Below are 27,688 nucleotides of genomic sequence, written 5' to 3' on the forward strand. Positions count from 1 at the left end.
TTGGTGCATCATGTGAAAAGTTGTAGCTACTTTGGTGCATCATGTGAAAAGCTGTTTCTTTTTAACATAACCCCAATCTCCGTTTTCATTTAACTAACATGGTACCTGAAGTCTTTGTCTACAAGCTTCAAAAGGATGCCAAAGTAAAGAGCAGGCCTTGCAGCAGAGATTCAGGACAGTCTTCAGAGATTTTCAGCAATGGCTGGTCAATTCCAAAATCGCCACTGCCAAATGTTTTGATGTGCCTCAAAATGTCAATGATGTTGCAGCTAACATACAGAAAATACAGGTAAATTCTTCAAATCTGATACAGCATTTTCAGAGCATTGATAAAGTGGACTTAAAATGGAATGTTTTTATCTGAACCATGTTACAACATTATGAAAAGAATCTGGAACTAAAACCATTATATACTCTGTGGGCCTTAGCAATAAGTTAATTTTTCATAGTATATTTTCTAATAAAAATGATTATATTCAGATAGGTGAGCTGTATGTCACTATGTCAGTGACATCACACTGACAACAAAGGTCCACATAGTTAAAGCAATGGTGTTCCCTGTAGTAACATATGGCTGCGAGAGCTGGACCATAAGGAAGGCTGAGAGAAGGAAGATAGATGCTTTTGAACTGTGGTGTTGGAGGAAAATTCTGAGAGTGCCTTGGACTGCAAGAAGATCAAGCCAGTCCATCCTCCAGGAAATAAAGCCAGACTGCTCACTTGAGGGAACGATATTCAAGGCAAAACTGAAATCCTTTGGCCACATAATGAGAAGACAGGACACCCTGGAGAAGATGCTGATGCTAGGGAGAGTGGAGGGCAAAAGGAAGAGGGGCCGACCAAGGGCAAGGTGGATGGATGATATTCTAGAGGTGACGGACTCGTCCCTGGGGGAGCTGGGGGTGTTGACGACCGACAGGAAGCTCTGGCGTGGGCTGGTGCATGAAGTCACGAAGAGTTGGAAGCGACTAAACGAATAAACAAAAAAAGAGCTAGTAAATTGATGGTTGTTTCCCCTGTTTCCTTTTTTGAAGTAGCTATGAGGAAGTCAAAAGATTGTGCTTTCATTGTAGGTGAACACCTACAATGGGTTCACCTAAAATGTCGTGTTATCTGAATACAGAGAAACTGTAGGTAATTTTAATTATGTTTAGTAGAAACAAGCCAGCCTCAAAGAATTGCTTATGAAATTGGATTGCTTTTACTAAACTTCATAGTTAAGGTTTACTTTAGTTTGGGAACCTACTGTACCTGTGAAGAAACTTACAATTCTCTCTGTGAGGAAGAATGAATGAAGAATGAGACCCTCAGGTGTGATTCATTTTTGAAATGTTAAATTATATACAAGTTAGCTACGTTCTGTGGAGCCTTTGGCTCACACCACAAACTTTCATATTTTCTCCCTTGCCCATAAGTACTATTCTGCACAGCCATGATTCTGCAAGTGTAGATTGCATACAAGGATAACTGTGCTTTCTTCCCCAACAGAGCTAGGTTCTTAACAACTTACAAAATAGATACTTGGAGAACCACTGAGAACCAAGTATTTATTTATGTTTGCATATGAACAAAAATGAGAGGAATATATGTGTTCTGTCCTCTCCCAGTTCTGAGCCAGCTCTGAAATGTTCCCTGCACAAGAATGTGGTCTTCAAGTTCAAAACATTTTTATCACTGTATTATGCCTTAGTGATACAACCAGATTATCTATGTGTATTAATGAATGCAGTAAAGAGAACTAAGCAGAATGGAGGTTTCTATTGATATAAATAGAATATCAAGACCTAAAAAGGTAATTAAAATACGTTTTTAGATGGAGATATGCTCTTTCAGCTTCCAATAGTTTGAGAGAAATGTTCTGTATTGTAGGTGTAATAAGGAACATAAGCAGCATAAGCTACAGTTTTTTACTTGTTAGGTTTAGCAAATGCGACGTTTGCACATATCACTTGCTACTTTTACCATTATCTATGTATGTGTGTATTTTGGCTTAGGAATTCTTATCTGAAACTGAAACTGGTCAACATAAATTAAATTTAGTGGTGTCCAAAGGAGAACTGTTAAGTTCTGTATTACCTAAGGAAAAAGTTAAATCCATTCAGACCAAAATTGTTTCAGCTAAAGAGGACTGGAAGAAATTTATTTCCACGCTGCACCAGAAGGAAATAGCTTTAGAGGTACGAGATCAATTACAAAAGAAAATAATTAATTGAAATAAATTTTGACTTTTCGTTCTAAATGTACTTTTGCTTAATTCAATATTAAACATAACTGATGGATCTTACATTGCTTTTATAAGGTTTTTAAAGCCATTTTGATGTTGGGCTTTTAACATAAATACATTTCAGAAAATACAGAGAAGAATCTCTGAGAACGATTACTAAAGCCAGACAGTTTCCTGAAGTATAAAACTATACTTACAGATAGGTACTTCAATCCCAAGCTTTTATTGAGTTTTACAGATTAATAATCACAGTTTGGATGATGTTTGGAATGGACTGGGAGGCAGTAGAGCCAGTTAATACTGGGAAGATATGTTCCATATGTCAACCAGTTTATCTTTTTAATTAACTAAAGATTCTGAATGAACTTTAAAGGCAGTCTTATGTATGTTTTGTTTCAATAGTCTGGGCATTATCAGGCCAGTCAGGGAATGTTGATTCTCCTGCCGAAGCAAAGAAATAAGTTTTCAGTAAGCTGAGCATTCCATCCATGACAATGTTGGATCTAATAGCACCTCTGGACACTGAACCTTACAGTGAGAATACTGAATTCAAAATTATAGGCTAGTAATGAATGCTCCCTATTCTGATGTTTTCCTAGAATTTAAAGGTCCAGATGAAAGACTTTGAAACAAGTGCCGAACCTTTTCAAGACTGGTTAAATAAAACCAAAGAAATGGTGCAAGGGAGTAATAATAATCTGCATGACCTCCCCACTAAAAGGAGAGAGCATCAGAAACTACAGGTAATATTAAGTTATGGACTGTTCTACTTATTTAAGCATGTTTGGGGCCATAATATTTCTTTAGGTCATGTTTTATGTCCTTATCTTATGTATAGGCTGATTCAGATGATCAGTTGAAAACATGGCCCAAGACCATTTTATCTGTTGTGGGCGAATCTGGCAAATCCCATTTCAAAGTCAATTTTTTTTTGAACACCAGACTATTCAATCCAATACTGATGTGTGCTTCATTGCTGCAAGGAGATATTAAATTTGATAGTGCAAAAAAAAAAAATCCCCTATTCTTGGCAAAGCAAAATGTTCACAAAAGTTCCAAGCAATATCATGGAGGAAGAAGGTGGACTTACTCATGTTTAGTACTTTGAGAAACACAAATTTCAAAAGTCACGGATGTATCTGCAGCTGACTCATCAACAGTATTTGTGAAGTTCTTGACTTTATAATCACAATGTTGAATATGGAACCCAAAATAGCACATGTGGGAGAGAGAAAATGTTGATCAGAAACAACAGTCCAGGCTTCACACATTTATAACCTTAATTAATATGTTTATGTCATGGTCATTTTATTGTACTTTTCATTAACAAATACTGAGATTAGATTGCAAAAAACTACTTGAAACTGAAGCACTATTTTGAGGAAAGACATTTTAATCCCCCTTCAGAAGAAATAATTACACATCTGTGGAGTCCTTGGTGCTCTCTGAGCCTTGTTGTTTTCTTGCAGACGTTTCATTGCCAGACTAGGCAACATCTTCAGTGCAAAGAGGGAGTGAGCCTTGCTCTCAGTTTATATACCATGGCTTGCCCTGCTTGTGTTGGTAGGGATGTTGTTCTCTCCTTGGGAGTTCTTTGATTGGGCTGTTGTTTGCTGCTTGGTTGATTGCCTGAGTTCATAGTTCCTTGATTAGGGTGTATTGTGCTGTTTGATGGTTCATCTGGGGTAAGTCCTAGTGTTGATTTTTGCATATCTGGGTGTTGATTGCTGGCCAGGGAGTGTACTGGTCTTTTGGCTTTTCTATTGTCTCTTTTGACTGGTATGTAAATGTTGTTTACCTCTATGTGTCGATGGCTGCTTTGTCTGAGTGCCAGGCTTCCAGGAATTCTCTGGCATTTTTGCATTTGGCTTGAGTCTGTCCATGTGTTGTGAGATTAAGGAGTTTTCATTGTGTCTTCTGACTGCTAGTTGGTGTTCGTGGATGCACTCTGCTAGTCTTCTGCCTATCTGTCCTATATAGTGGCTGTGACAGTCTTTGCACTGTATGTTGTAAATAACTCCTGTTTTTTCTTCTTGGGCTATTGGGTCTTTTGGCTTGCTTAATACTTTTTGAAGAGTTTTAGTTGGTTGATGTGCTACGGTGATGCCATGTGGTTGTAACAGTCTGTTGGTGGTTTCTGAGATGTTTCTGATGTATGGCAGTGTTATCCTTTTCATAGTTTCCATTGGTTGGGTTGTATTGGGTTGGGTGGTGAGGCACTTTTTGATAAAGTTGAGCGGGTATCCATTTTGTTGGAAGATGCTGTACAGATGATCTTTTCCTTTTTTCTGGTGTTCTGGGTTGCTGCAGTGTGTAAGTGCTTGTCTGAATAATGTTCTTACACAGCTTCTCTTGTGGGAGGTTGGATTGTTGCTTTGGTAATGGAGAACTTGGTTAGTGTGGGTAGCTTTCCTGTAGACTTGTGTTTCTAACTTACCATCATTTCCTCTACTGATGAGGATGTCCAGGAATAGTAGTGAGTTGTTGTTTTCTTCCTCCTTCGTGAATTTTATTCCATTAAAGATGTTATTGATGGTTTTGTGGGTTTCTTCCAGTTGTTTCTTTTGTATTATGACAAAAGTGTCATCTACATACCAGATCCATACTTTGGGTTGTATTGGTGGGAGTGCTATCCTTTCCAGACGCTGCATTACAATCTCTGCTATACGTCCTGAAATCGGTGATCCCATGGGTGTTTCTTTGATCTGTTGGTATATTTCTCCATCAAATTGAAAGTAGGTTGTAAGGCAGAGGTTGATGAGGTCCATTATCCTGGGTATTTCTATTTTGGTGTATTTGGCTAGGTCAGGTGTATTGCGCAGAGCTGCAGCCATGGATTCTTTTGCTAATACCGGGTCTATGGATGTGAAGAGAGCTGTAACGTCGAATGATACCATGATCTCATCTTCTTCTATTTTTATGTTTTTGATTTGTCTGGCAATGAAACGTCTGCGAGAAAACAACAAGGCTCAGAGAGCACCAAGGACTCCACAGTTCAACCCTGAGCTACAAATATTCGCTTCGATTAATTACACATCTGTCACACGTCAGACTGATCATTGGGAAAGGCTTAGTGTGTCCAAGTCCTTTAACAGAACTTTGCTGATGACTATCCATCTACCTTCCTTGCTGCTTGATTTCTTTGTGGCTTGCTTTTTTTTTTTTTGCATTTGTACTTAACCAGAAACGTGCTTATGCTTTGCAGTCTGTCCTTGAGGAAATAAAATGTAATGAGCCTCAGCTCAACAGGCTAAAAGAAAAAGCTCAGCAGCTTTGGGAAGAACAAGCTGCCAGCAAAAACTTTGTGCACAGAGTATCTCAGCTATCATCTCTATATCTTGCTCTGAGCAACCTAACAAAGGTAATGCTCCTGTCTCAGTGTGCTTTTATGCAGCAAGTCTAGTGAAAAACAGAAGCTTGCCTTCTGAAATGCTGTATATCTGTTTATGAAAAGGTTTCTATCCATGTTTTAAAAAGTGTAGTTAAAGGCAAGATTGTTAGAAATAGTTATATAGCAATGACAGGGGATGTGAGATGTTAGAGAAAGATATAACAAACCAGTATTTTATTGTTACTAGATTGTTCCCCTACATTTGTGGAATGAGTGGCCATTCAACCTTAGAGCATGTATTACAGTATCTGGTCCAGCAAAAGATTATAAAGAGAAACATTATATTAAGGAACAGGATAGAGAGGTTGTGTATCATTTTGTGAGAAATAAATATTGTGGACTTTTAAACCGATAAATCCAAGGCCTAAACAACAGAAGAAAGAAGAATGCAGTGCTCATTTAATCCATGCTCTCCTAAATGGTTATAAAATTAAGATCTTGGTTGGGTCACCAGAGTGCCATTCTGTAGATATATAAATAATGCATCTCAAACTAAATAAAATTTGCATACTACATAATTAGCAAGTGCATCCCATGTGTAAGTAACTTTAAAAAATATTATTTGTACTGAGAACCATAACTTCTTGTCACATGTGATTGTTGTAAGTGCCGCAAGGATTTAAAAAGTATGCATTTCTCTCCTTCATTATGTCAGACATGCGGTATATGCATATGAATTATTAGGACTGTGCAGCGCTTTGGATTTGAAGTCCAGAAAAGTGCTTTGCAGTGTGCAGGGGCACTTATATAGCACCTGTTTGCAGCTTATTAAAGCATACTTATTTTTTCCCAGCATCGCACTGCTGCTCCCCACAGCTGCACAGCTGCAAAATATGTGTTTGGTGTAAGAAGTTGCCGACAGGTGCTACAAGAACAGTCTGTCTCCTTCCAAACAACTTTTTACCTTTGAAGCCAAAGAATCACACAGCCATATTCATTAGATATGTCAAACTTGCACCATAGTTCCAAGCAAATTTCAGTTCTGGATTCGCAACAGTAAATGTGAATCCTGAAGGAATACAAAGAAGGAAAATTTGGGCAGTTAAAATTTTGCCCATTGACTCATCCTGAACTTAGTCTTCTGAGATTTCCCTTTTTGATTTTTTTTTTTCAACTCTAGTGGAATGATAGATTATCTGAATGGTTGGTAATGTTAACATCTGTATGAATTTAAGGAAAAGGTCTCCAGAATGGACAGAATAGTAGCAGAGCACCAACAGTTCTCTCACGGACTGAAAGAACTCCAGGACTGGATGGCAGATACAATCCAGATGCTTGAATCTTACTGCCATCCCACAGCAGACAAAAACGCCCTTGACAATAGAATGGCAAAGCTTGAGGTAAGCAGATGAGATGGCAAAGAATCCTACAGATCAGGAATTCCATTCTAAATATTTTTACTCATTGATTTAAACTATATTCTTTATAAAAATGTAAAATGGAATTACATGCATGTTTTTTTTTCAACAGTTAAAATATATTTTCCTTTAGATAGGTGTAGATTAAGGAGTTTAACTTATACATTTTATGTATTTACTTGGATGGTTTTTTATACCATGTGCCTTACTGTAACCAAATGGCTTTAGCAGAAAACCAACGTAAGGGACATATAGTTGAAATGGTTGGAGACTTATTCAATAAACTATTTGCTTCTTTGCATAAGAGACATGCTTCTGACACAAGCCTCATTTTTTAGACTTGTACATTTACACAGAACTTCCTAAAAACTAAACCACCAAGGTCTTCATGCATGCAATAGCAACAAATACATTATGTAAATTATTTCATCCCATTGACAGTTGATTGCCATAGTTGCCATAGCTCATGTCCTGATCTTCCTTGCTGCTGTTGCATTTTTTCCCACTAGCTGGGTTATCGTGTGACCTACTGTAAATCTGCCATCAAAGCAGATTATTTCACTAAAAGAATCCCAAGAGCACCAAGAGAGTGGTAGATAAATAAACTGGATTCTAGAAGACTTACATAGTTTATAGTTCAGCAAATAATGGATTAGACCCTCAACCTGAAATCCTTCACTAGTATAGAGATGTTCCAGAATTTATATCCCTCTGTATCTTCTATCCAAATATACTGAAGGCATTGGTTGAATGTGGATCTCAGTAAAGCGGTGTCTCAGGAATAGTTTTGTCAGAACCTATAGCTATGCCAACATTCTTTGATACAGCTTAACAAACAAATCAGGCTGAACACCTGGTGCTGAAAATGATATCCCCATCCTGGAGGGAATCTTTTGCAACAGCCAGTCTTTAACCTTGATGTTTGGGCTATAAAATTATTCCACTGAAAGGGAATAGCATTCAAAATATTGTAAGCACTCCTACATTCACCCTTTGCCTTTAAGTTGTTCTCTCCGGCATTGTTTAGCTAGGTGTAAATCAGGCATATCAACAAATCTTTTTCTAAAAAGAGGAGGATTACCTTGATCCTTCTGTTAGTAATGTAGGGAAGAACCACTTCCATTCTTAGCAAGGCAGCAGGGATGCTTGGCAGAAGAGCCAGGATAGTTTATATAAATTTATTCTGAATCACTTCCAACACACTGCTTTGTCCCAGACCCCATCGCTCCACAGAATTTAGTAACTGCAAGACCTCTCTCCCTCTGCAGATCTTTACTACAGGTGGCACTAAAGGATTTCCCCTGGGTAAAAAAGAAGGAATAGCAAGCATATAGCTTGTAACTGTTACCTTGCATTTAATATATGAACTTTCCAGGACAGAGACAGTACTACCATCCCCACAATAAGATTGATGAGCTCAGGAAAGAGCATGGCTGGGAAGCAGGGTGGATGGCTTACCAGCACCATCCCTAAATTGTGCCTGGTTACCTTAGGGGCACACACCTGGCCACTGCAATAGTCTCCCCAAGTGCCCTACTTGCTGAAGAACCTGACTCCCAAAGGGTGAATCTCCAGCAGGGCGACGTCCCTGTCCTCACTAATACGTACCAAGTCTGTCCTTTTTGAACCTTTGATTATTTTATTTATTTATTTATTTATTTGACACACTTGAGTTCTGCTTCCCAAATTAGAACCTCAGAGTGCTTTACAGTGATCACTATTTTATAGCAATGTGGTTTCTCATATGGTTACAGCTACCAAATTTTTTTAAATTAAAAAAAAAAACTTCTAAAGGCTAGAATTTATTTTATGTAAGACCCTGGAGTGCACTTCTTACTGGAAAAAAAAGCACTGCTGTGTACAGGAGTCTCAGTAGCCTTTCATAATTGCTGAAACTCCTAGGTATCAGTGAACACAACAGATATAGAACTGCTTTATTTTCAGAAAGCTGTATAAATATTCTTTCTGAAAACTGCTGTTTTGTTAAAGGCTACTAGGAGTGTCGTCTACAGATTGATGAGTGAGACATGCACAGACTAAATGTTAGCCAAACTATGTTTTATTTTAACATATAATATCTGATCCTCAGCAGTATTTTTTCCTCTTGAAAAGATTAAGAACCACAAAGGGGGAACTGCTTAACTTTCTTCATCCTTGGTATGACTCCATTCAGAATTTTTGCTCATTTTCTCCATCATTTTCTAAAATCCATTTATACTTTTTCAAACATCTGAAATTATGTGGAGAGAGAAACTGTTTGAAAAGTCCTTAGAAGAGAGTGAGGAGTTAGGAAAGCAAGGAGATATTTAAACTCATTTCCACTTTATCTGCTCACTTCTTCCTGATGTAGTTTTTCAAAGGAAAAAAGGGAAATAGACTGCCTTGGGCACATTTTTTTAAAGTAATGATAATTGATTGAACAGTATATTAGCTGATATTCAGAACAGGGGTACAGGATCACAATAAGAATAGAAACAGGGTCTGTTTGCTTTTCAGGCACTTCTTTCATTAAAGCAAGAGAAAGAAATTCAAGTGAAAATGGTGGTGACGAGAGGAGAATCTGTTTTGCAAAATACATCAGTAGAAGGAACATCTGCAATTGAACAACAGTTGAAAACTCTTAAGGACACCTGGGCTTCCCTCTTGTCTACTTGTATCCACTGCAAAAGGTAAAACCCAATATGGGTATGAAATAGTTTATAAAATGTACAACTATATCCTCAGCATAACAAACAACAGAGAATAGTGTATATCAGGGTTTCTTAAGTGTGGTCCTAGGACTCTCAGGGTTCCACACAATCAAAATTATTTGCTAGCCTATGTTAAAAAATAATATTATATTAAAATCCCATCAGACAGTTGTGTCAGCCTTCCCAGGTAGATCAGACAGGAAACACGACCAGATGAGCTAAGTCTACTTTATTGTAAGGCTACATTAACAGAATCTTGCAAGTCTGAAAGTACAAATCTCCTGCCATCTCTTTTACAGCCTGATAAGTTAGGGAGGGTCCTTTCTGAGTTTCTTTCTCTGCCTGTTATGCAGCTGTAGGCTATGCCCTTTCTTATCTGACCATTCCCTAAGCAGCATTTCCCCCACCCACACCCCTAACTCCCAAGGTCATTCCCACATACCATTACAAATTGTGAGAAGTAGAAGCTGTTCTAGAGTCTTTTTCATTTCCCCTTTATCAAAAAAAATACTAATCCAAATGTTGGCAAACAGCACACATCAACTATCAATTGCTGTTGATAGAGAGCAGGTATAAATTTCTCCTTCTTGTTGTGTATGATAATTCCCTTAGATATCTCCCACAAATCCACAGTTTTTCCTATTTCACTAAAAGGCCAAACACTTGGGGCTGTCAATGAAGCAAAGTAGCTGGGCTTGTACACACACAGAGAGACAGCCAGGACAGCTTTCAAAGTAACTCCAAGAGCCTTGCAAATAGCAGAGCTGCTTTAATAGTTCTCTGATATGGAGTACTTCTTATGAATGCCTTGCACATCCCTAATATATAATGCACAAGATATTCTTAGTATATATAAAATAATTAGCACCATTTGTTGATAATATACAGTATATTTAAAATATTTAAGTAATTGGAACTAGGTTATTAAATTACTCTGATACAGATATAAATATATGTATTAATTTGAACATTTCAGCCAGCTTGAAGGAGCCCTCTCCAAGTGGACAAGCTACCAAGATGATGTTCAACAGTTTACTAGTTGGATGGACAAAGTGGAAGCAATCTTGAATGCCTCAGAAAGACCATATTCTGAACTGAGGGAAAAAGAATCTTCACTCAGCAAATCTAAGGCATGTAAAAAGTCTATCTTAAAAAAAACTAATTGTAGCATTATTCCCATGCAGAACAAGAAATGTTACATTCTTCTTTGAGGAGTTGCTTTCTCTTGGCATATTAAAGTCTATTTCTTAACTGTGTGAAAAAGTTTTTTCTTTAATGTAAACAGCTGCTATTGGAAAAAAAGATAATTTCTCTCTGTGTTCTGACTACACATGTATCCTCAGAACAGAATTTAAATTCATTTTTGTGCTTCTCATTATTGTTTAATCAATGAATAAATGAATGAATGAATTATTATTATTATTATTAATATTAATATTTTGACAAATCCCTAAGGACCCTCAACAATTCACAGATAACATAATGGAAATATATAAGAAAACTGATGGCTGTAAGTTTTTAAATGTTTGATTTTTTTTAATTCAAATGTTTAAAAACTCAACTGTACAACTCAAAAAATAAGATGTGAAAAAGCACAGAAGCAGAGGATGGTCCTTCACTGCAAGTTCCATCTCAAACATGGCCCAAGCAATAAATACATGTTTGTAACATGCCGTCCCTTTTTAGGAATCTGTGAATCTTGCATGTTTTGTTTTGCACAGGTTCTCAGTTCTTTATGGTCAGTACAGTAATTTGCAATTCAGAATGTTCTTCTCAAACTTTGCTTCAGATTGGCTCCAGAGCTATCACAAGATCTGTACAATAGCTACAGAGAAATAAATTTAGTGTTTAGCCTCATTTTTTTTTCCTTTATGGTAACAAGATTGTAGGCAAGGCAAGGCCTTCATGGATTTTTGACCCTGGCAAAATGAATCCTTTTGTTTCCTGTAGTTAGGACCTGATTATAGATGATTTACAATACATATTATTTTAGGTGGTTAAATTGATGTCTGTTCTCTACAGTTACTTAAGGAAGAAATATTTAGTCACAATACACTGCTGGAAACTATTGAAGCCAAAAGCATGGGCATGACTGAGCATTATGTCACTCAGCTTGAACTTCAAGAACTTCATGAGAGATACCAGTTTCTCAAAGACAGAATAATGGTATTGCTACATTTTACAATGCTATGTATATTCTCCTTGAATATGATTGTTTAGAAAAGGTGTATAGAGAAGGGCTTTTGTTTCTTTGCCCACATATTTCATAGCATTTGTATGTTTGCGTGCATGTATGCATGTGTGTATTTTGAATGAGTTTATATTAATTAAAATTATTTTCTTTAATTTTGAGTGTCAGTTAACTTGATAAATTAAACACTAAGATTGGCATATTAATCTCTTAGTTATATCTTCCCTAATCACTCATTTATTTAAGCACACAAGAAATAGCATAGAAACTAAATCCCACCATTATATATTGTACTTGGCCAGTGTCAGGAAAGCCTGTTAACTTACATCATAATGGAATATTTCTGATAATAATAGGAAACAATAACTAAAGCTGAAGAATATGTTCACTTGCATCAAGAGTACCAAAGGAATTTGAAGGCCTTTGAAGTATGGCTGGAAAAAGAACAGGAAAAACTCAGCTGTTTATCACATCTTGAAGGTGATACAGAAAGATATGAAGCAACACTCCTAGAACTCCAGGTAGATTTTTAAAAATATGTTTTGTCCTAGAGATAATTATTTTGCAGTTTATCCTTTTCTAAACTCCAATCAACTTGGAGCAGGAGTTAGTATTTTTCAGATATGTCAAGACAGCGATGGTTGTTTCAATATTAATATCAACTGCTAAGGCAACATTCGGTACACCCTCAAAGCTTGTCAGTCTTTGTTAGGCTGTCTTTTAATATTTTAAACTTCTCTAGCGTATACAAAAATCTTTTTTTGAGTAAATTTAGTTTGTTTCCAAACTAATAAGCAATCAACCATTTGAGCTTGCAAATAAAAAAGACTAGTTTGCATTAATTGGGCATATTTTGCAAAATCCTTTACTTACTTTATAGGGCTGTGCATGCTTTGAAAATAATTTGGATGGAATACTTTGGGCTTCTTTAATGAGTGAACAGATTAAAACAACCATATGTTTTTTTCGGGGTCACAGAAACAATTGTACCTTAAACAATCTAATACAAAAATCTGGTTTAGAAAGTGTTACATGCAATAATTTTGCATTTCAGGAATTACAGGTACATTGTGCCGAAGGACAAGCATTGCTTAATGCAACACTCCATGCTAGAGAAGAAGTAATCCCATGGGGTACACCACAGTTGGAAGAAAGGGTATTAGAGTCTCTCCGTCAAGATTGGACAGTTTACCAACACAAACTTTCTGAAATTAGGATACAACTAAATACTGGCTTAAGCAGACTGAAGCTGATGGAGAATAAATTTCTGAAGATGGATCAATGGCTCAAAACTCTGGAGGAGAAAGTTAATATCAGGGCTAGCCGGCAATCTGACCAAGCCACAAAGGAAATCCAGCTTCAGCAGATGAAGGTGATGAAATTATATGATTGTGAGCACCACTGCTCCTTTCCTTCTATTTATTGCAGTCACTGATAATTCATACAACTGAAAGCTGAGCATTTATTTCGATCTATACAGATACCTTTATAATCTAAAGCTAAATATGAAACATTATTTTTATTGTTTGGTATGAGCACAGATCACAACTATTCATACAGTATGGGATAGGGATAGGGATAGGGAGGGAAGGCAGGCAGGCAGGCAGGCAGGCAGGAAAACATTTCTTTTAAGATCAAGGACTAGGGGAGCAAACTGTTCCAGAATTTATTAGTGAAGCCTGGCTGTATTAATTGTGCATGTCAGTTTTGATCCATCTTGTCTCTTTAATCTACCAGCACATTAAGAATAGATATTGGGAATAAGGGTGCCCACTCTATTTTTAAATTATTTGTTTTGGGGATTTGTTTGCATTCTTTATTTCTTTTTCCAAACAGGCTATTTTATATCTCACTACCACATCAGAATGTTCATGCTGATTTTTATGCAGTTTTTGTAATCCAAAGTATAGCAGGAACCTTTATACTGAAAAACTGCACCTCGAAATTCAACTGCTAAAAAAAAACAACCAAAAGAAATTTTCATTTCCATTTAATTTGAGAAATGTTGATTAAGTTAGTTTGTATTAAAGTGCTAATCTAACACAGTTTGCTCCTCTCCCCAGCAGACAACAACTCAATCAGTTATGTATCTTTTGTGTAGGCTTAAAGTACAGAGAGTTAAGTGGGTTATGTGATGTTGATGGGAAGAAGTAGAAACATGAGAAGGCAGTAGAATCAACTGTGTGAAAGTGTTATGGGTATAAGAAGAATGGGAGTTTGTATAAGTCAAGTGAAAAATCTCTGAATATTTGAGAATGAAGGGAATACTGTTGACAGAGTAGGCTTTTTGTCTGTATGTATGAGATCTGACTGATATATGAAAGGATAATGAACATAATAAAACAAGCAAAAATGCCTTCATAAAAGTTTACTTAATTCCACCTATGGAGCAACAAGATTCTGCTTTATCAAGTTCTTTTTTTAACAACTAAAAAAGCTTTTGTGTATTTCTACTTGTGTTTGTGTAACATATGTGTATATAGTATTAATATTCTATAATTAAAACTACGTGCCTATAATTCTTCATTTATATATTGAGATTCATGTTTCCAGATTTTTCTGATATTTTAAAGAGTTCTATAAAACCACAATTATGTCATTTCTGAAATGTTTTAAAAATATTTCTTTATCTCAGAATTGGCATGAAGAAATAATAGTGTATAAAAATGAAGTTGAAGAAGTTGGATTGTTGGCCCAGCATTTTCTGGAGGAAAGTCATACTTCTAGTAGGATGGGAAGACAGGCAACCCAACTTGCTTCTCGATACCAAACTCTTGTTCTTCATGCACTGGTAAATAGTGAAAATTATAGTACAAAATAGTTTTGAAAGCATACTATTTCAAAATAGTTTTGAAAGCATAAAGCAATACTAATTGGAAAAGATTTGGTGATTTTTTAAAGATATGCTTCTAAATGCTTTATTTTAAAAAATGATTGGGCAGCCATTCTGCCTCTCCTGTCTCTCTATGTCTAAAGATTTAATTATGTATCTGAATGTTACTGCTAAGGCTCATTCACCAGCTATTAATATTCAACTAGAAGGGTAGACTAAAATTAGTTTCAGTCCTTTATATTACGCTGTACTGCTCTCAATCTACCTTTAAAATTTCCATCTGTTTTAGAACTCATGTTCTAAGGCAACAGCTCTTATTCTTCTTACATAAGAAGTGACAGTTCAGGAAATGGAAATGGTGATTCATCAATTAGCTCTGTCACAAAAAGGCAGATGTATCATTTTGTTTTTTAAAGAACAGTGTTCTTGGAGAAAATCAAATTAATTCTTATGGCACCTGTGAAGTTAATTGTTGCAAATTTTTTCAGCATATAATTAAGAATTAAAACGTAACTATATATGAAAGGAACCCCCTACTTTGTGAGGCACACTGGTAGCTCTACCTTTATTTTTGTACAGTTTTGTGGCCCTGCCCCCAGTATCAACGCACTGAACATAGATTTCTGGGCAGAGGAACTACTTGCATACATGTCACACTGTGTGGTCAGGGATTCCCATGTGAGTGGAAGCATGTATAGAAAAGCATCCATAAGCTTTTCTTGGTCTTTTGTCTATGCCAGACCAGGAAGGTGTACGATATTGGTACCAGAGGATGTTATGTTAGAAGTAGTATCAAATAACAGTTGTATTAGCCTTTCAGTGCATGAGACATTTTCATTTACATAAACAATGGAGTATTGAATTGTCAGCATAAGCAAAACAAAGCTCTGCCTTCTAAGACAGAGCAGATGGTCTGAGTGAACTAAGACAATCAGTATTTATGTTTCCATATGGCAAGAATTCTCTTGCCTGTATTAAGAATGATCTAATAGCAGTAGTTGATTTCCCCACTGCATACTGTATTTCATTGATAAATACAGTATTTTATGGGTTTAATAAAGGTGTGACAATCAAGAAATAGATGAATAATAAGTCTCACTTCTCATCTGCTTTCAGGAACAAATAAAATTCCTAGAAGAAGAAATTCGAAGTTTGGAGGAATCTGAACTAGCTTTCAGTGCTTACAGAGATTGGTCTGAAGCTATCCTTAGGAAATTCAGAAATGTTGTGAGAAAATCTGATGTAGTGGATAGAGCATCAATGGAGAAAAAAATGCAGAAACTTGAGGTAAAGCTCATTTGCAATCTGTATTTGACACTGCATATCTAATATAAATATCTATTAAATTAATATTTAAATTATAAATACAGCACCACAGGGATTTATAAACCCACAGAACAGTAGATTTCAAACTACTTGTACTAGAAAAACACTTTTGCATTGATTTATAGAAACACTGGATGTATAGACACATAGTAGAGAATGAATTGTACTTAAGAATGAGCTTTGGTGCTTGCTATTCTGCAACAGTGCTTGGTGAGGGAGAACTGAAATAGCTGGCAGATTGTTCTTTAACTTTGCATTTTATTCTGAGGAATTTTAATAAAACTGATGAACTACTGAGCTGTAGCAAGATTTCTGGGATACCATTTGGAAGATGTTCTGTTTTGGTAACAATCTTTTAGAATTTGAAATACTCATAATAGATGACATGGCATTTTTTTGAAAGCTTGTATAGCTTTCCATAATTTTCAGTTTAGTCTTTTTTCTTCTTGAGCAGTATCTGCAATAAGCATTTATGTGCAGTGATTAAATTAATATAAAAAGAATGTGATGTGTAAAATGATTAAATGATATGTAACCTCAAAATCCCGTTTTTCCATGATAATATATAGAGGCACATATGGGGACACCAATGGAATTATATCAATAATATCTATATTGAAAGTTCAGCAAATAATAGATATACATTGTTTACAACAAAATTTAGAAATCAAAACAAAAAGAATGATGTCTTGTTAATATACTGTATCACTTTTACTCAGAAGCAAACATTAATTAAGAGCTGCCAACTCTGTGGCCAAATACAGGTAGGATAAAATTCTAAGCAATAGCAACTTTAAGCCGCCAATAATCTTGTATCCATTATTTCCTGATTTTGACAAAAAGTTATAATTTACATCTTCCTGGTTTGATTGCTCATGCCTCAGACAGAATTTGAAGTGCTCTGTGCATGGTCAAAAATCCTGTTTGAATTCAGCTTAGTAAGTTAAAATGTGATCAACTGAACCAACATCTAGCAACGGAATATCTCTGAATTTGCACAAATGATTATTATTTTGCCCCCTCAGTATAAACTATTGTGCATTTTCTATTCACAGGATCTCATGAGTGACATGGAAGTTGGTCACAGTTTGCTCAAATCTGCCCGTGAGAAGGGAGAGAGAGCTATTAAGTACATTGAGGGAAATGAAGCTGAACAGCTAAAGAAACAAATCAGTGATTATGTAGAACAACTTGATGAAATGACCTGCTCTATCAGAAAAGAATGCACAACCTTAGAGAAATGTCTCCACTTAACAAAGGAATTCTTAGATAAGTACAAAGTACAGACTCAGTGGCTAACAGATTATCAGATCATACTACACAATACAGTGGATCCCAAAATGGAATTATATGAGAAAAAGGCTCAGTTATCAAAATACAAGGTAAAGATTTTGTGTGTCTTACCAAATGAGAGGATTCTTCAATCAGAAACCTATTTATTAAAATATTTTCGGTAGATATTTTCAGATATCCAGGTTGACAGCCTAAATTTCATTGATGCTTGCTTACTAAATAAAAGGTAAAGGTAAAGGTTTCCCTTGACGTAAAGTCCAGTCGTGTCCGACTCTAGGGGGCGGTGCTCATCTCCGTTTCTAAGCCTTAGAGCCGGCGTTGTCCGTAGACATTTTCTGGGTCATGTGGCCAGCATGACGACACGGAACGCCGTTACCTTCCCGCCGAAGCGGTACCTATTGATCTACTCACATTTGCATGTTTTCGAACTGCTAGGTGAGCAGGAGCTGGGACTAGCAACAGGAGCTCACCCCGCCGCGCGGTTTCGAACCGCCGACCTTCTGATCGGCAGCTCAGCGGTTTAACCCGCAGCGCCACCGCGTCCCCTGCTTACTAAATACCCATCCTTAAATATAGTATTATCAGTATAATCATTATATAAGCAGGCCATCACAAAGTTTCAGTGGTCTCCCTAAGCTGCAGTCATGTGGCAGTCATGCAATGTGATCCAACAAACACTTTCCAGTGTCCCTGTTTTTGTTATGCTGGTTAGTGAGATATTTTTTTTCCTGATTAATGTTCAGGTTGTAAACAAGTATTATGTCAAACTCTTTTTCTAAGAAGAGAAGATTAATTAAGGTTTTCCCTTTGTTTACCTTTCAAAAGATCTTTTCTGTCAAATGTCACAGAATAGATTCTTTTTCATAAATAATGGGAAAATACCACATTGCTTCTAAATCAGAAACCACCTTTGTGCTAATATGGATAAAAGTTTGAAAGCACCAAACTTCAAACAGGGTTATTTGTTTAAGATGACATCATATATTTTGCTGAGTTCTGTCCCTACAAGAGAAGGTGATTTTCCATATTTATTTTTCTTACATTATATATTTATTTTAAAACATTATTTAACTTCATTTTAATTTTAGACAGTGCAGCAGACTATATTGTCTCATGAACCTTTAATCAAATCTGTTGTGGAAAAAGGAGAATGTCTCCTTGAATTGATCTGTGATGCAAATTTAGCTGAGAATATTCAAAAACTTCAGAATGAATACCAGGAGCTCTGTAACATAGCAAAGGTAAATTGTTTTCTGCTATACAATAGTAATCATTTTTCCTAAAGTAAACCTATGCTTCTAATATGGATTGTCTACATTAATGTAACTATATTTCATTTAGCAGAAGAGACTGTTCTGTCTTCTGAGAGTTATTCTTAAACCTCCTAAAATCTTGTTGAAGTAGCAACCTTGTATTGAGAGAAGATGAGTCACCATCCTGTAAAATGCCTTCTTTAAGGTGGCAGTTTACAAATGTTTTGCCAGTTTAAAGGAAGAACTACTGATATCTTTTTTTCAGAAACAAAATAAAAAGAATTTTCAGCCTGATGAGTTAGAAAACTGGACAGTTGAGCTTTTCAGACTGAATATCTGAGATTATTACCATTTGAAACCACCATTGAAGAGTATCTGCAAGATGGTGTGTCACTTGTGAGATGGGCAGTGCAGAAATGTGAGAACTAAGTAAATAAATAAAGTAAAATAAAATCTGGTTTCTGTTAATGCAGATACAGGTTGCAAGCTTGGATGAGAAAGTGAGACAACATGAAGATTATAATAGTGCCTTACAAGAAGTGGAAAAGTGGTTATTACAGATGTCCAGCAGGCTGATTACTCCTGAACTCATGGAGAATAGTGATCTAGAAGTTATAACGCAGCAACTAGCCAGTCATAAGGTAGGTCTATATAATCAACAACTCTTTAGTTGAAGAGATGGTTGTTGTAGTTTATAGCTCAAGTAAAGAACTGTTAGTCTTCTAATATTTGTAGCTTTCCTTTGAAAGGTTTTCTCCCAAACAGATTAAAATTTAAGAGAAAATAGAAAATAGTTTAGATACAAATAGAATTATCTTATTTTGGAGCTATTATTTTGTTTTGTTTAAATCAAAACAGCGAAGATTTAAATAAATCAAATAATGGATTTTGACAATTAGATTTTTCATTATTGCCTACAGGTATAAACATACTGATATTATATATACAGAAATCCATAGAAAGAGTATGTATCCAATGTTTCTATACTTTTTTTAAGAAAAAGACTATTACCTTCCTCAAATATTAGATGATTTTCAATAAACATTATATACAGTATGTAATATATGAATATTGCTGTAGTTTTAACATTAAATAATGTTTTGTTGATTTATAAGGTAAGTTCTTATATATAGCTTCTTATGTTTGTAAACTGTAATTTTATACATATTTTTCTCATAAATCTCAGAAAATATTTCATTTTATTAGATTTTATGTACTGCCAACTACTAAGGTCTCTTGGTGGTTTTAAAAAAAGATAAAGCAAAATTAAATGTTTTTTAAAAATTGTAAAATATTTTAAAATTATAAACCATAAAAAGCTTACTTGGGTGTTTAAAAAAAACCTTTTAAAAATGAACAAATGAGTTAGGGTTATTGAGGACAGTTTTGGAATTAACTGGGAAGTACATAAATACCATCATACAGCTGGAAGGGGACATATAGGCATAAATTCTCTGCTCAGTGTAGAAATTCAAATTAAGCATACCTGTTCAGCGTCTGCTTGAAAACATCCTGTAACCATTTAGAGTTTACCACCTCAGTAATTGTTCTACTGTAGAACTCATCTTATTGTTAGGCAGTTTTTCCTTAATGTTCAATTCTAATATATTTTCCTGTCATTTAATAGCATTCTGACCTTCCTGTAATTTAAGACTACATCATAATATTTTCAATGCTGCTTTCTTAGGCAACGATGGAAGAAATTGCAGGATTTGAAGATCACCTGAACATCCTTAAAAGCAAGGGAGATTACTTAATCAAAGAGTGTGCAGAACATCTCCAAGCAAAATTTAAGCAAAACATAGAAACCCAGCTCCAGGGAACAAGAGATAGCTATTCTGCCATCTGTAGCACTACTCAGAGAGTAAGCATCAATCTGTTAATGTTGAGCAGAGGATAGAGGAACAAACTGGTGGCAGTTAGGGTACAAATTGGCTCAAAATAAATAAGATATTGGAATGATTTTTTAAAAAAGATTATTTTATTATTAAATTTATACACCACCCATCTCACTATAAAAGTGACTCTGGGCAAGTTTCATAACAGTTTCTGAAGAATGAACTTAATAACAGATGGGGGGAAAATCGTGAAATTATTTTTAAAAGTAGAATATTTCAAGCAAACACTCCCAAAAAGTTGGGAGCATTGCTACTGTACCAGCCTCCCTGCTGCGTAGCAACCACCTTGCCTGAGCTGCTGGAGGCTGTCTCAGGGTTGGCGGTGGAGTTCCCCAGGCTTATGGTTCTGGGGGACTTCAATCTGCCATCCCTGGGGCATACCTTGGAAGCATCTCGGGAGTTCATGGCCACCATGGCAGCTGTGGGTCTGTCCCAGATCATTTGAGATCCGACTCGGGACAGTGGCCTCACCCCGGACTTGGTTTTCTTGTTGGAGCATTGGCAGTGTAATCTGAGGGGAGAGCCGCATCTGTCCCCATTGTCATGGTCAGATCATGCCCTGGTGACCCTGAGATTCTCCTATGCTGCCCCGTCCACAGGGAGGCAGGACCTATTCGGCTGGTCCACCCCCGGTGACTGATGGACCCAGTGAGGTTTCAGGGGGAGCTGGGGGTTATACCCAAGGATCTGCTACATGATCCAGTGGAGGCCTGGCTGCTATCTGGAATAGGGAGGTGGCCGGGGCCTTGGACAGGATCGTGCCTATGCAGCCTCTCTTGCCTCATCCAACCCGACACTCCCCGTGGTTTACAGAGGAGCTGAGGATTTTGAAGAGGCTTAAGAGATGTCTAGAGCGCCCCTGGAGGAAGACAAAGACCGAATCCGACTGAACACAGGTTAGAGCCGCTGTTAAGGCCTACCTTGTGGCGGTAAGAGCGGTGAAATGCCAATATTTCTCCGCTCTTATTGCATCCGCAGAATGCCATCCCATGGCCCTGTTCAAGATCACACGTACCCTTCTGGGGAAGATGGGCCCAGTGGCCCACCTACAGGGCTGTGCGGAAGAGTTTTCTGAGCATCTGCAGGATAAAATCACTCGGATCTGCTCCAAGTTGGACTCCAAGCATAAATCAGGGTCTCTGGAGATGCCGAGGGAACATTTTTGCCCAGTTATCTGGGAACAGTTTGATCCTGTTGGACCCGAGGAAGTGGACAGCATCCTCTGGATTGTGAATGCCACCTCCTGTCATTTAGATCCATGCCCCTCCTGGCTGGTGAAGGCAGCCCAGGAGGTGACATGTGGTTGGGTCCAAGCAATGGTTAATACATCTTTGGAAGAGGGGGTGTTTCCGGCTGCCTTTAAGGAGGCGCTAGTGCACCCCTTCCTCAAGAAGCCATCGCTGGACCCAACTGTGCTGGACAATTTTTGTCCAGTCTCCCACCTCCCCTTTTTAGGGAAGGTGGTCGAGAAGGTGGTGGTGTTGCAACTCTAGAGGATTCTGTATGAAACGGATTATCTGGACCCCTTTCAGTCAGGTTTCAGGCCAGGATATGGGACAGAAACTGCATTGGTCGCATTTATGGATGATCTCTGGCGAGAGTGGGATGGAGGTAGTGCATCCATCCTGGCTCTTCTTGACCTCTCAGTGGCTTTTGATACCATCAACCATGGCATCCTTTTGGGATGGCTCAGGGAGTTGGGGGTGGGTGGCGTGGTCTTGTGCTGGTTCACCTCCTTCCTCCAGGGCCATTCCCAATCAGTGGTGATAGGGAACAAGAGATCCAACACTCGGCCTCTCCGTTGTGGGGTGCCGCAGGGTTCAGTTCTCTCTCCTCTCTTATTTAACATCTACATGAAACCACTGGGTGAGATCATCCATCACCATGGGATGAGGTATCATCAGTATGCTGATGATACCCAATAATATATCACCTCCTGGATGAGGTAAGTGATTCGGTGACTGCCCTTTCTCAGTGCCTGGGGGCTGTGGGGGCCTGGATGGGGAACAACAGGCTTCAGCTGAACCCTGGTAAGACGGAGTGGCTGTGGGTTGATGGCTCCTCGGTTTCCGGGAAATTGTCATCTTTAGTTCTGGATGGGGTGGCACTGCCCCAGACAGACCCAGTGCGTAATCTGGGGGTTCTTCTGGACTCACGACTCCTGTTCACAGAGCAGGTGGCAGTCGTGGCCAGGAGGGCCTTTGCTCACCTTCGGGTTGTGCACCAGTACGCCTGTTCCTGGAGCAAGAGGCCCTCCGAATGGTCACTCATGCCCTCGTCATCTCCCATATCGACTACTGCAATGCACTCTACATGGGGCTACCCTTAAAGAGTATCTGGAAGCTAGAGCTGGTCCAGAATGCAGCCGTGTGGGTTATTCTTGGTGCCCCAAGATTGGCACATATAACACCTTTACTGCGCGAGCTGCACTGGGTGCCAGTTTGCTTCTGGGTCCAATTCAAGATGTTGGTTATGACCTTTAAAGCCCTACATGGCATGGGGCCAGGCTACCTGAGGGACCGTCTCATCCCCACAACATCGACCCGCCCCACCCGGTCAGGCATAGAGGGCATGTTACGGGCCCCATCTGTAAGAGAACTTCATCTGGCAGGGTCCAGGAAGCGGGCCTTCTCTGCAGTTGCCTCTGCCCTTTGGAACATCTTGCCCCCAGAAGTGAGGCAGGCGCCTTCACTTCCGACCTTCAGGAGGGCCCTGAAAACTCAGTTCTGCTGTCTGGCGTGGGGCGGGAAGGTGGGCAACCATTCATGGGGTTGGCTCGCGCCTTAAAGCCCCTCCCACCTGATTAGAATTTTTAACCTCTTGGATTTTATACTTATTTATATTGTATTTTATATTTGTTAATTGTTTTTATAGGATCTTAATTGTTTATTATTATAGTTTTAATTTTATTGTAAACCGCCCAGAGTCCCTCTCTTGGGGGAGATGGGTGGTAGCAAAATTTGAATAATAAATAAACAAATAAATAAATAAAACTATGGAATAACATATGTGGAGGAAATATTCACTTTATACTAAATAGCATTATAAAAGTACAATTATTTCTGCCATCTAGAGCTCTGTTTAACCTGCCAGATTGTCTTCTTGGCCAAGGGTCCATTTTCAGTTGGAATAATGGAGCATTAATATTAAAGGAATTCTTACTACTTGTAGGTATACCAAAGTTTGGAGCATGAACTCCAGAAACATGTTAACCATCAGGATACTCTTCAGCAGTGCCAAGCTTGGCTCTCTACTGTTTGTCCAGAGTTAAAGGCAAATCCTCATCGACCTTCCAGTTCAGCAGATGCTGTTAAACAGGTATAAGCAGTCTACTTGGGAATACTTGGTTAAAACAGTCCATATATGAAAAACATAACAATAAGAAACCTTAGAGATTTTCCACAGAGTTCTTAAATGAAATTCAAGGATTCCATCTCAATATTTTTTTTCCTTTTCAAAGTACTGAATCCTTTTCAACCTCACATTACAAAACAGAAGAGAAGGAACAGTCAGTCTGTTCTTCCAAGAACCCATGTGGATCCCATGCTTATTTTGGGTACATAGAGTCCATGGTGACCACCATGACTAAAAAGTTACGATGTAGTTCTCCTGATATTCTGACCCAGAAACAAATGAAAACCGTACTGAAAATCCCAAAATAATTTCAAAACAGAATTCTTTCTGAAAAGAAGACCTTGGGGGAAATTCTCAGGGAACTGGTATTGTTTTGCTAACTTATATTTATGTATTAAGCTTTTGTACCACTAATGGCAAAAGTCATTAGTTTACCTGAGAAATATAAAATGACTACCAAGTCAAGTTTGAATACTGGTGACATCATGGATACATCCATCTAGTTGTCTTGGCATCCCTATGGATGAGCTTTGTCACTCTCATCTTCTCAAGGCCCTTCCTTCCTTCCTTCCTTCCTTCCTTCCTTCCTTCCGTTTAACCGCCTAGTCTCACCTTCAGCCCTGGAATTTTTCCAGTATCCCTCATCGAAAAACTTAACTAGTTTGACACTACTTAGCTTTTCTGGGATCAGCCAAGGCTACTTATTTGAGCAGTAGGCTCTGTATTAAAAGTTTTTACGTTTTTAAATATCAGCAAGGACACGGAATACATTCCAGAGACTTGTATGGCCGTTAGAAGTGTCAACTCTGATTTCCTAGACAACAGTCTTAGGCCAAGTGTAGGTGAACTTCCTCAAACAGACTCAATGAATAGGGTAAACATATGATATGGCCCCAGCCACTATGCATTACTTCCTCACCCTCACTGTGTATTTTATGGCCCACCCACAGATTCTCCAAAAACGTTAAGCATGTCCTTCAGTCATCAAAAGCCTCCTTGTTCCTGCCCAGTGATCTGAAAACAATCACACAGTTTTGCACTAAACAAAACAAGCTCACTTGTTTATGTATTTTATAGCATTTGTTAAACTGATTATGTTGTATACTAAGTTTGACATGTAAACTTTACAAATCTATTAACTATAAAGAAATTCTATTTCTGTTATCAAAACATATTTTGATATCTTAAATCTTATACTCATCTAATATTTCTGCTTATTTAACATGTTGCTAAAAGAATGTATTTATTATGTGTCATCACCTTTCTGGGAAAATAACTGATAAAGACATGCACACAGAGAGAAACACACAGCATAGCGTGCTTACTTTATTAGCTACTTTTAATCTGAGATTTATTTTTCCTAGAATGATATTTTTGGCTATTTACTAAGCCTGAACCTTTCAAATATGCTGCTTTTGACATGGAATAAATCCATAGTGACGAAACCTAGCAGTATTCTTGTTGTGTTTTACTACGTAGAAATGATTGTCCTTCTAAGTTTGCTGTGCAAATATAAAAACACATTTTTCTTTTAGCAGAACAGACTTTCAAAAATATTGTATTTGAAATGGTAATGTTATGAAGACTTGGATTAAGACCTGTGGAAAGAAACCATACAATGATGAATGGGTTCAGAAGGAGAATAGTTTGTTTAGACAGTCAATCTGTTGTTCTGAATACTGCAGTAAGAAGCTGAACCCTGTCCTTTTTTTTCAGTGAAGGCAATAAATGGGTCAAACCGCAGCTGGGCAAATCAACTGAAACATACATACATACACACATATGACACATACACATACATAACATACATAAATACACACATATGACACATCTGTGGAAGCCCATGAGATACTTTTAATTAAAAAGGTGACTGTAATCTGAACTATTCACATTCTTAATGTTGTGGACAATGCAGATGTGTAATCGATACAGAGTCCCTTGTGTTACTTTAGTAATATATCCAGAAAGAAAGGTGTAATTTATACCAATATTCTGAACAGTTTGATACTTCACACTAATTTTTAAAAAGTAGCAATATTGCTGTTCTTTATAATTTTCAGACTTTTCAGGTGAATTTGATAATCTATGTTTTGTTGATAATCTTCCCTTACTCTTTTTAGGTTAAGCATTTCAGAGCCCTTCAAGAGCAGGCAAACACCTATTTGGATCTATTATGCTCCATGGGTGATTTATCAGACAGCTCAGTGAAAAATGCAGCAACAGACATTCAAGAAGCAAAGCAAATGGTATGGGATAAACTATAACAGATGTTCTGTAATCCTTCTTAGACATGTAATTATGTTTTTTTACAGGTTCATATTAGGTAATATTGGTTTGAAGAAATGACTACCGTACTTCAATTAATGAAGCAGATTGTATGGGATACATTGCAACAGCTGTTCTCTAATTCTTCTTAGACATGTGATTATTTATTGATTTATTGATCAAATTTAGCCACCGCCCATCTCCCTCAAAAGAGGGACTCTGGGCGGTTATCTTACTTTCTCACCAGTAAGGTAATTAGGTAATAAGGAAATATGCTTACAGCCATGCTTACAGAAGTTGTTTCCTTAGACTCCAGAATGAAAGATAAAGGAGGAGGAAAGAATTTAATTCAGAATAGAATCCAAAGATAATAAACCTTTGCTATGTTTAATTCTTTAAGAAAATGTGCTGTTTTCTGACAAGGAGGTTCATCTGACTTGTTAAGGATGCTATATTAATTTACATTTTACAGTACGGTTGAATCTTTAATGAATTATAACTATTATAAGGATGCTTACAACTGTTTTAAGTGCATAGAGTTAAGATACCATGAACATTAGAGACTTATGCAAGCTTCCTTTATCTTCCACTCCTATTTGACCTACATAAATGGATGGTGTATATCTAAGACAGCCCAAAAATAATTACATTCAAATATTTCCATTACCCTTCCCTGTATTTTTCAGATTGAAGATAGGATAATGAACTCCCAGTATCTTGCTCAGGGCTGGGAAGAAATAAAGCAAATGAAAGAGGAACTTCGGATTTATTTCCAGGACGCAGAACAGCAACTGCAGAGTATGAAGAGACGGGGGGCAGAGCTGGAATTAAATATTGCTCATAATATGGTTTTGCAGGTAAAGGTAAGGAGCAGCTCTTATTTTATTAACAAGAAGTACATTATTAATAGTTTACTTCTGAAATTGTCTGACTTCCATGTGACCATGGAAAATTAACACAATTCTTAAACCAGCAGTAACATTTTTAAAATTCAGATAGAAAGCTGAAAAAGAGAGTCTGCATTAATGAACAGCAGCAAAAATGCTGCACTTCAGAAACTCTGATGCACTTCTTACAAATCATTTTGAAGCATGCATCTTACTATTACATATTATTTATTTTGAACAAATGTAGGCACTCAGAAAGAAGTGGAGCAGGAGTGGCATTTCATCATTCATGCTATACTGTGTTAGAAGGTAGAGAGTTGAAATGCCTTTTTGAATTCTATAATTAACTTTGTTTCCATAAAATCAACTATAATCTGTAAACAAGAGATTCTCTAAAGTTAAAATAAAAAAAATGCAAGAAAATAAAATTTCAGGAAATAAATGATCAAATCAAGTACATAAAATTATATGCACATGATGTTGCATTTACAGTTATTCATCCAAAGGACTCATTAGAACTGAAAATGGAATATATACAACCATATAGTTTGGCATCAGGATATTGAACTAGTAGGAACAAGACTCAAATGATGACATAGAATTTATCTGAGGAATTAAAACTGTATTTACAGCAAGCAGTGGGGTTCAACATTGTTGCTAAAAAGATTTGGTATTTGGGAATCTATTTAATAAAACATAATAAAAATTATTTAAGAACAATTACT

The 27,688-nt window shown here is 37.2% G+C and overlaps 1 protein-coding gene across 1 annotated transcript in view; it reads left to right on the forward strand.

Moving 5' to 3' along the window:
* SYNE1 (spectrin repeat containing nuclear envelope protein 1) overlaps positions 1-27,688 on the forward strand; it is a 313,009-nt gene that overhangs the window by 132,645 nt on the left and 152,676 nt on the right. The window contains exons 56-74 of the mRNA XM_063293716.1: positions 112-289; positions 1,995-2,177; positions 2,824-2,967; positions 5,430-5,585; positions 6,791-6,955; positions 9,470-9,642; positions 10,640-10,793; positions 11,686-11,829; positions 12,211-12,375; positions 12,909-13,226; positions 14,490-14,645; positions 15,804-15,974; positions 17,069-17,395; positions 18,395-18,547; positions 19,033-19,200; positions 20,247-20,423; positions 23,629-23,775; positions 25,932-26,057; positions 26,763-26,939. Coding sequence (XP_063149786.1) covers positions 112-289; positions 1,995-2,177; positions 2,824-2,967; positions 5,430-5,585; positions 6,791-6,955; positions 9,470-9,642; positions 10,640-10,793; positions 11,686-11,829; positions 12,211-12,375; positions 12,909-13,226; positions 14,490-14,645; positions 15,804-15,974; positions 17,069-17,395; positions 18,395-18,547; positions 19,033-19,200; positions 20,247-20,423; positions 23,629-23,775; positions 25,932-26,057; positions 26,763-26,939 — 3,382 coding nt within the window. The remainder of the gene's footprint in view (positions 1-111; positions 290-1,994; positions 2,178-2,823; positions 2,968-5,429; positions 5,586-6,790; positions 6,956-9,469; positions 9,643-10,639; positions 10,794-11,685; positions 11,830-12,210; positions 12,376-12,908; positions 13,227-14,489; positions 14,646-15,803; positions 15,975-17,068; positions 17,396-18,394; positions 18,548-19,032; positions 19,201-20,246; positions 20,424-23,628; positions 23,776-25,931; positions 26,058-26,762; positions 26,940-27,688) is intronic.

Source organism: Candoia aspera, chromosome 1 (assembly GCF_035149785.1).
Source record: "Candoia aspera isolate rCanAsp1 chromosome 1, rCanAsp1.hap2, whole genome shotgun sequence".
In the NCBI taxonomy this organism is placed as follows: domain Eukaryota; kingdom Metazoa; phylum Chordata; class Lepidosauria; order Squamata; family Boidae; genus Candoia; species Candoia aspera.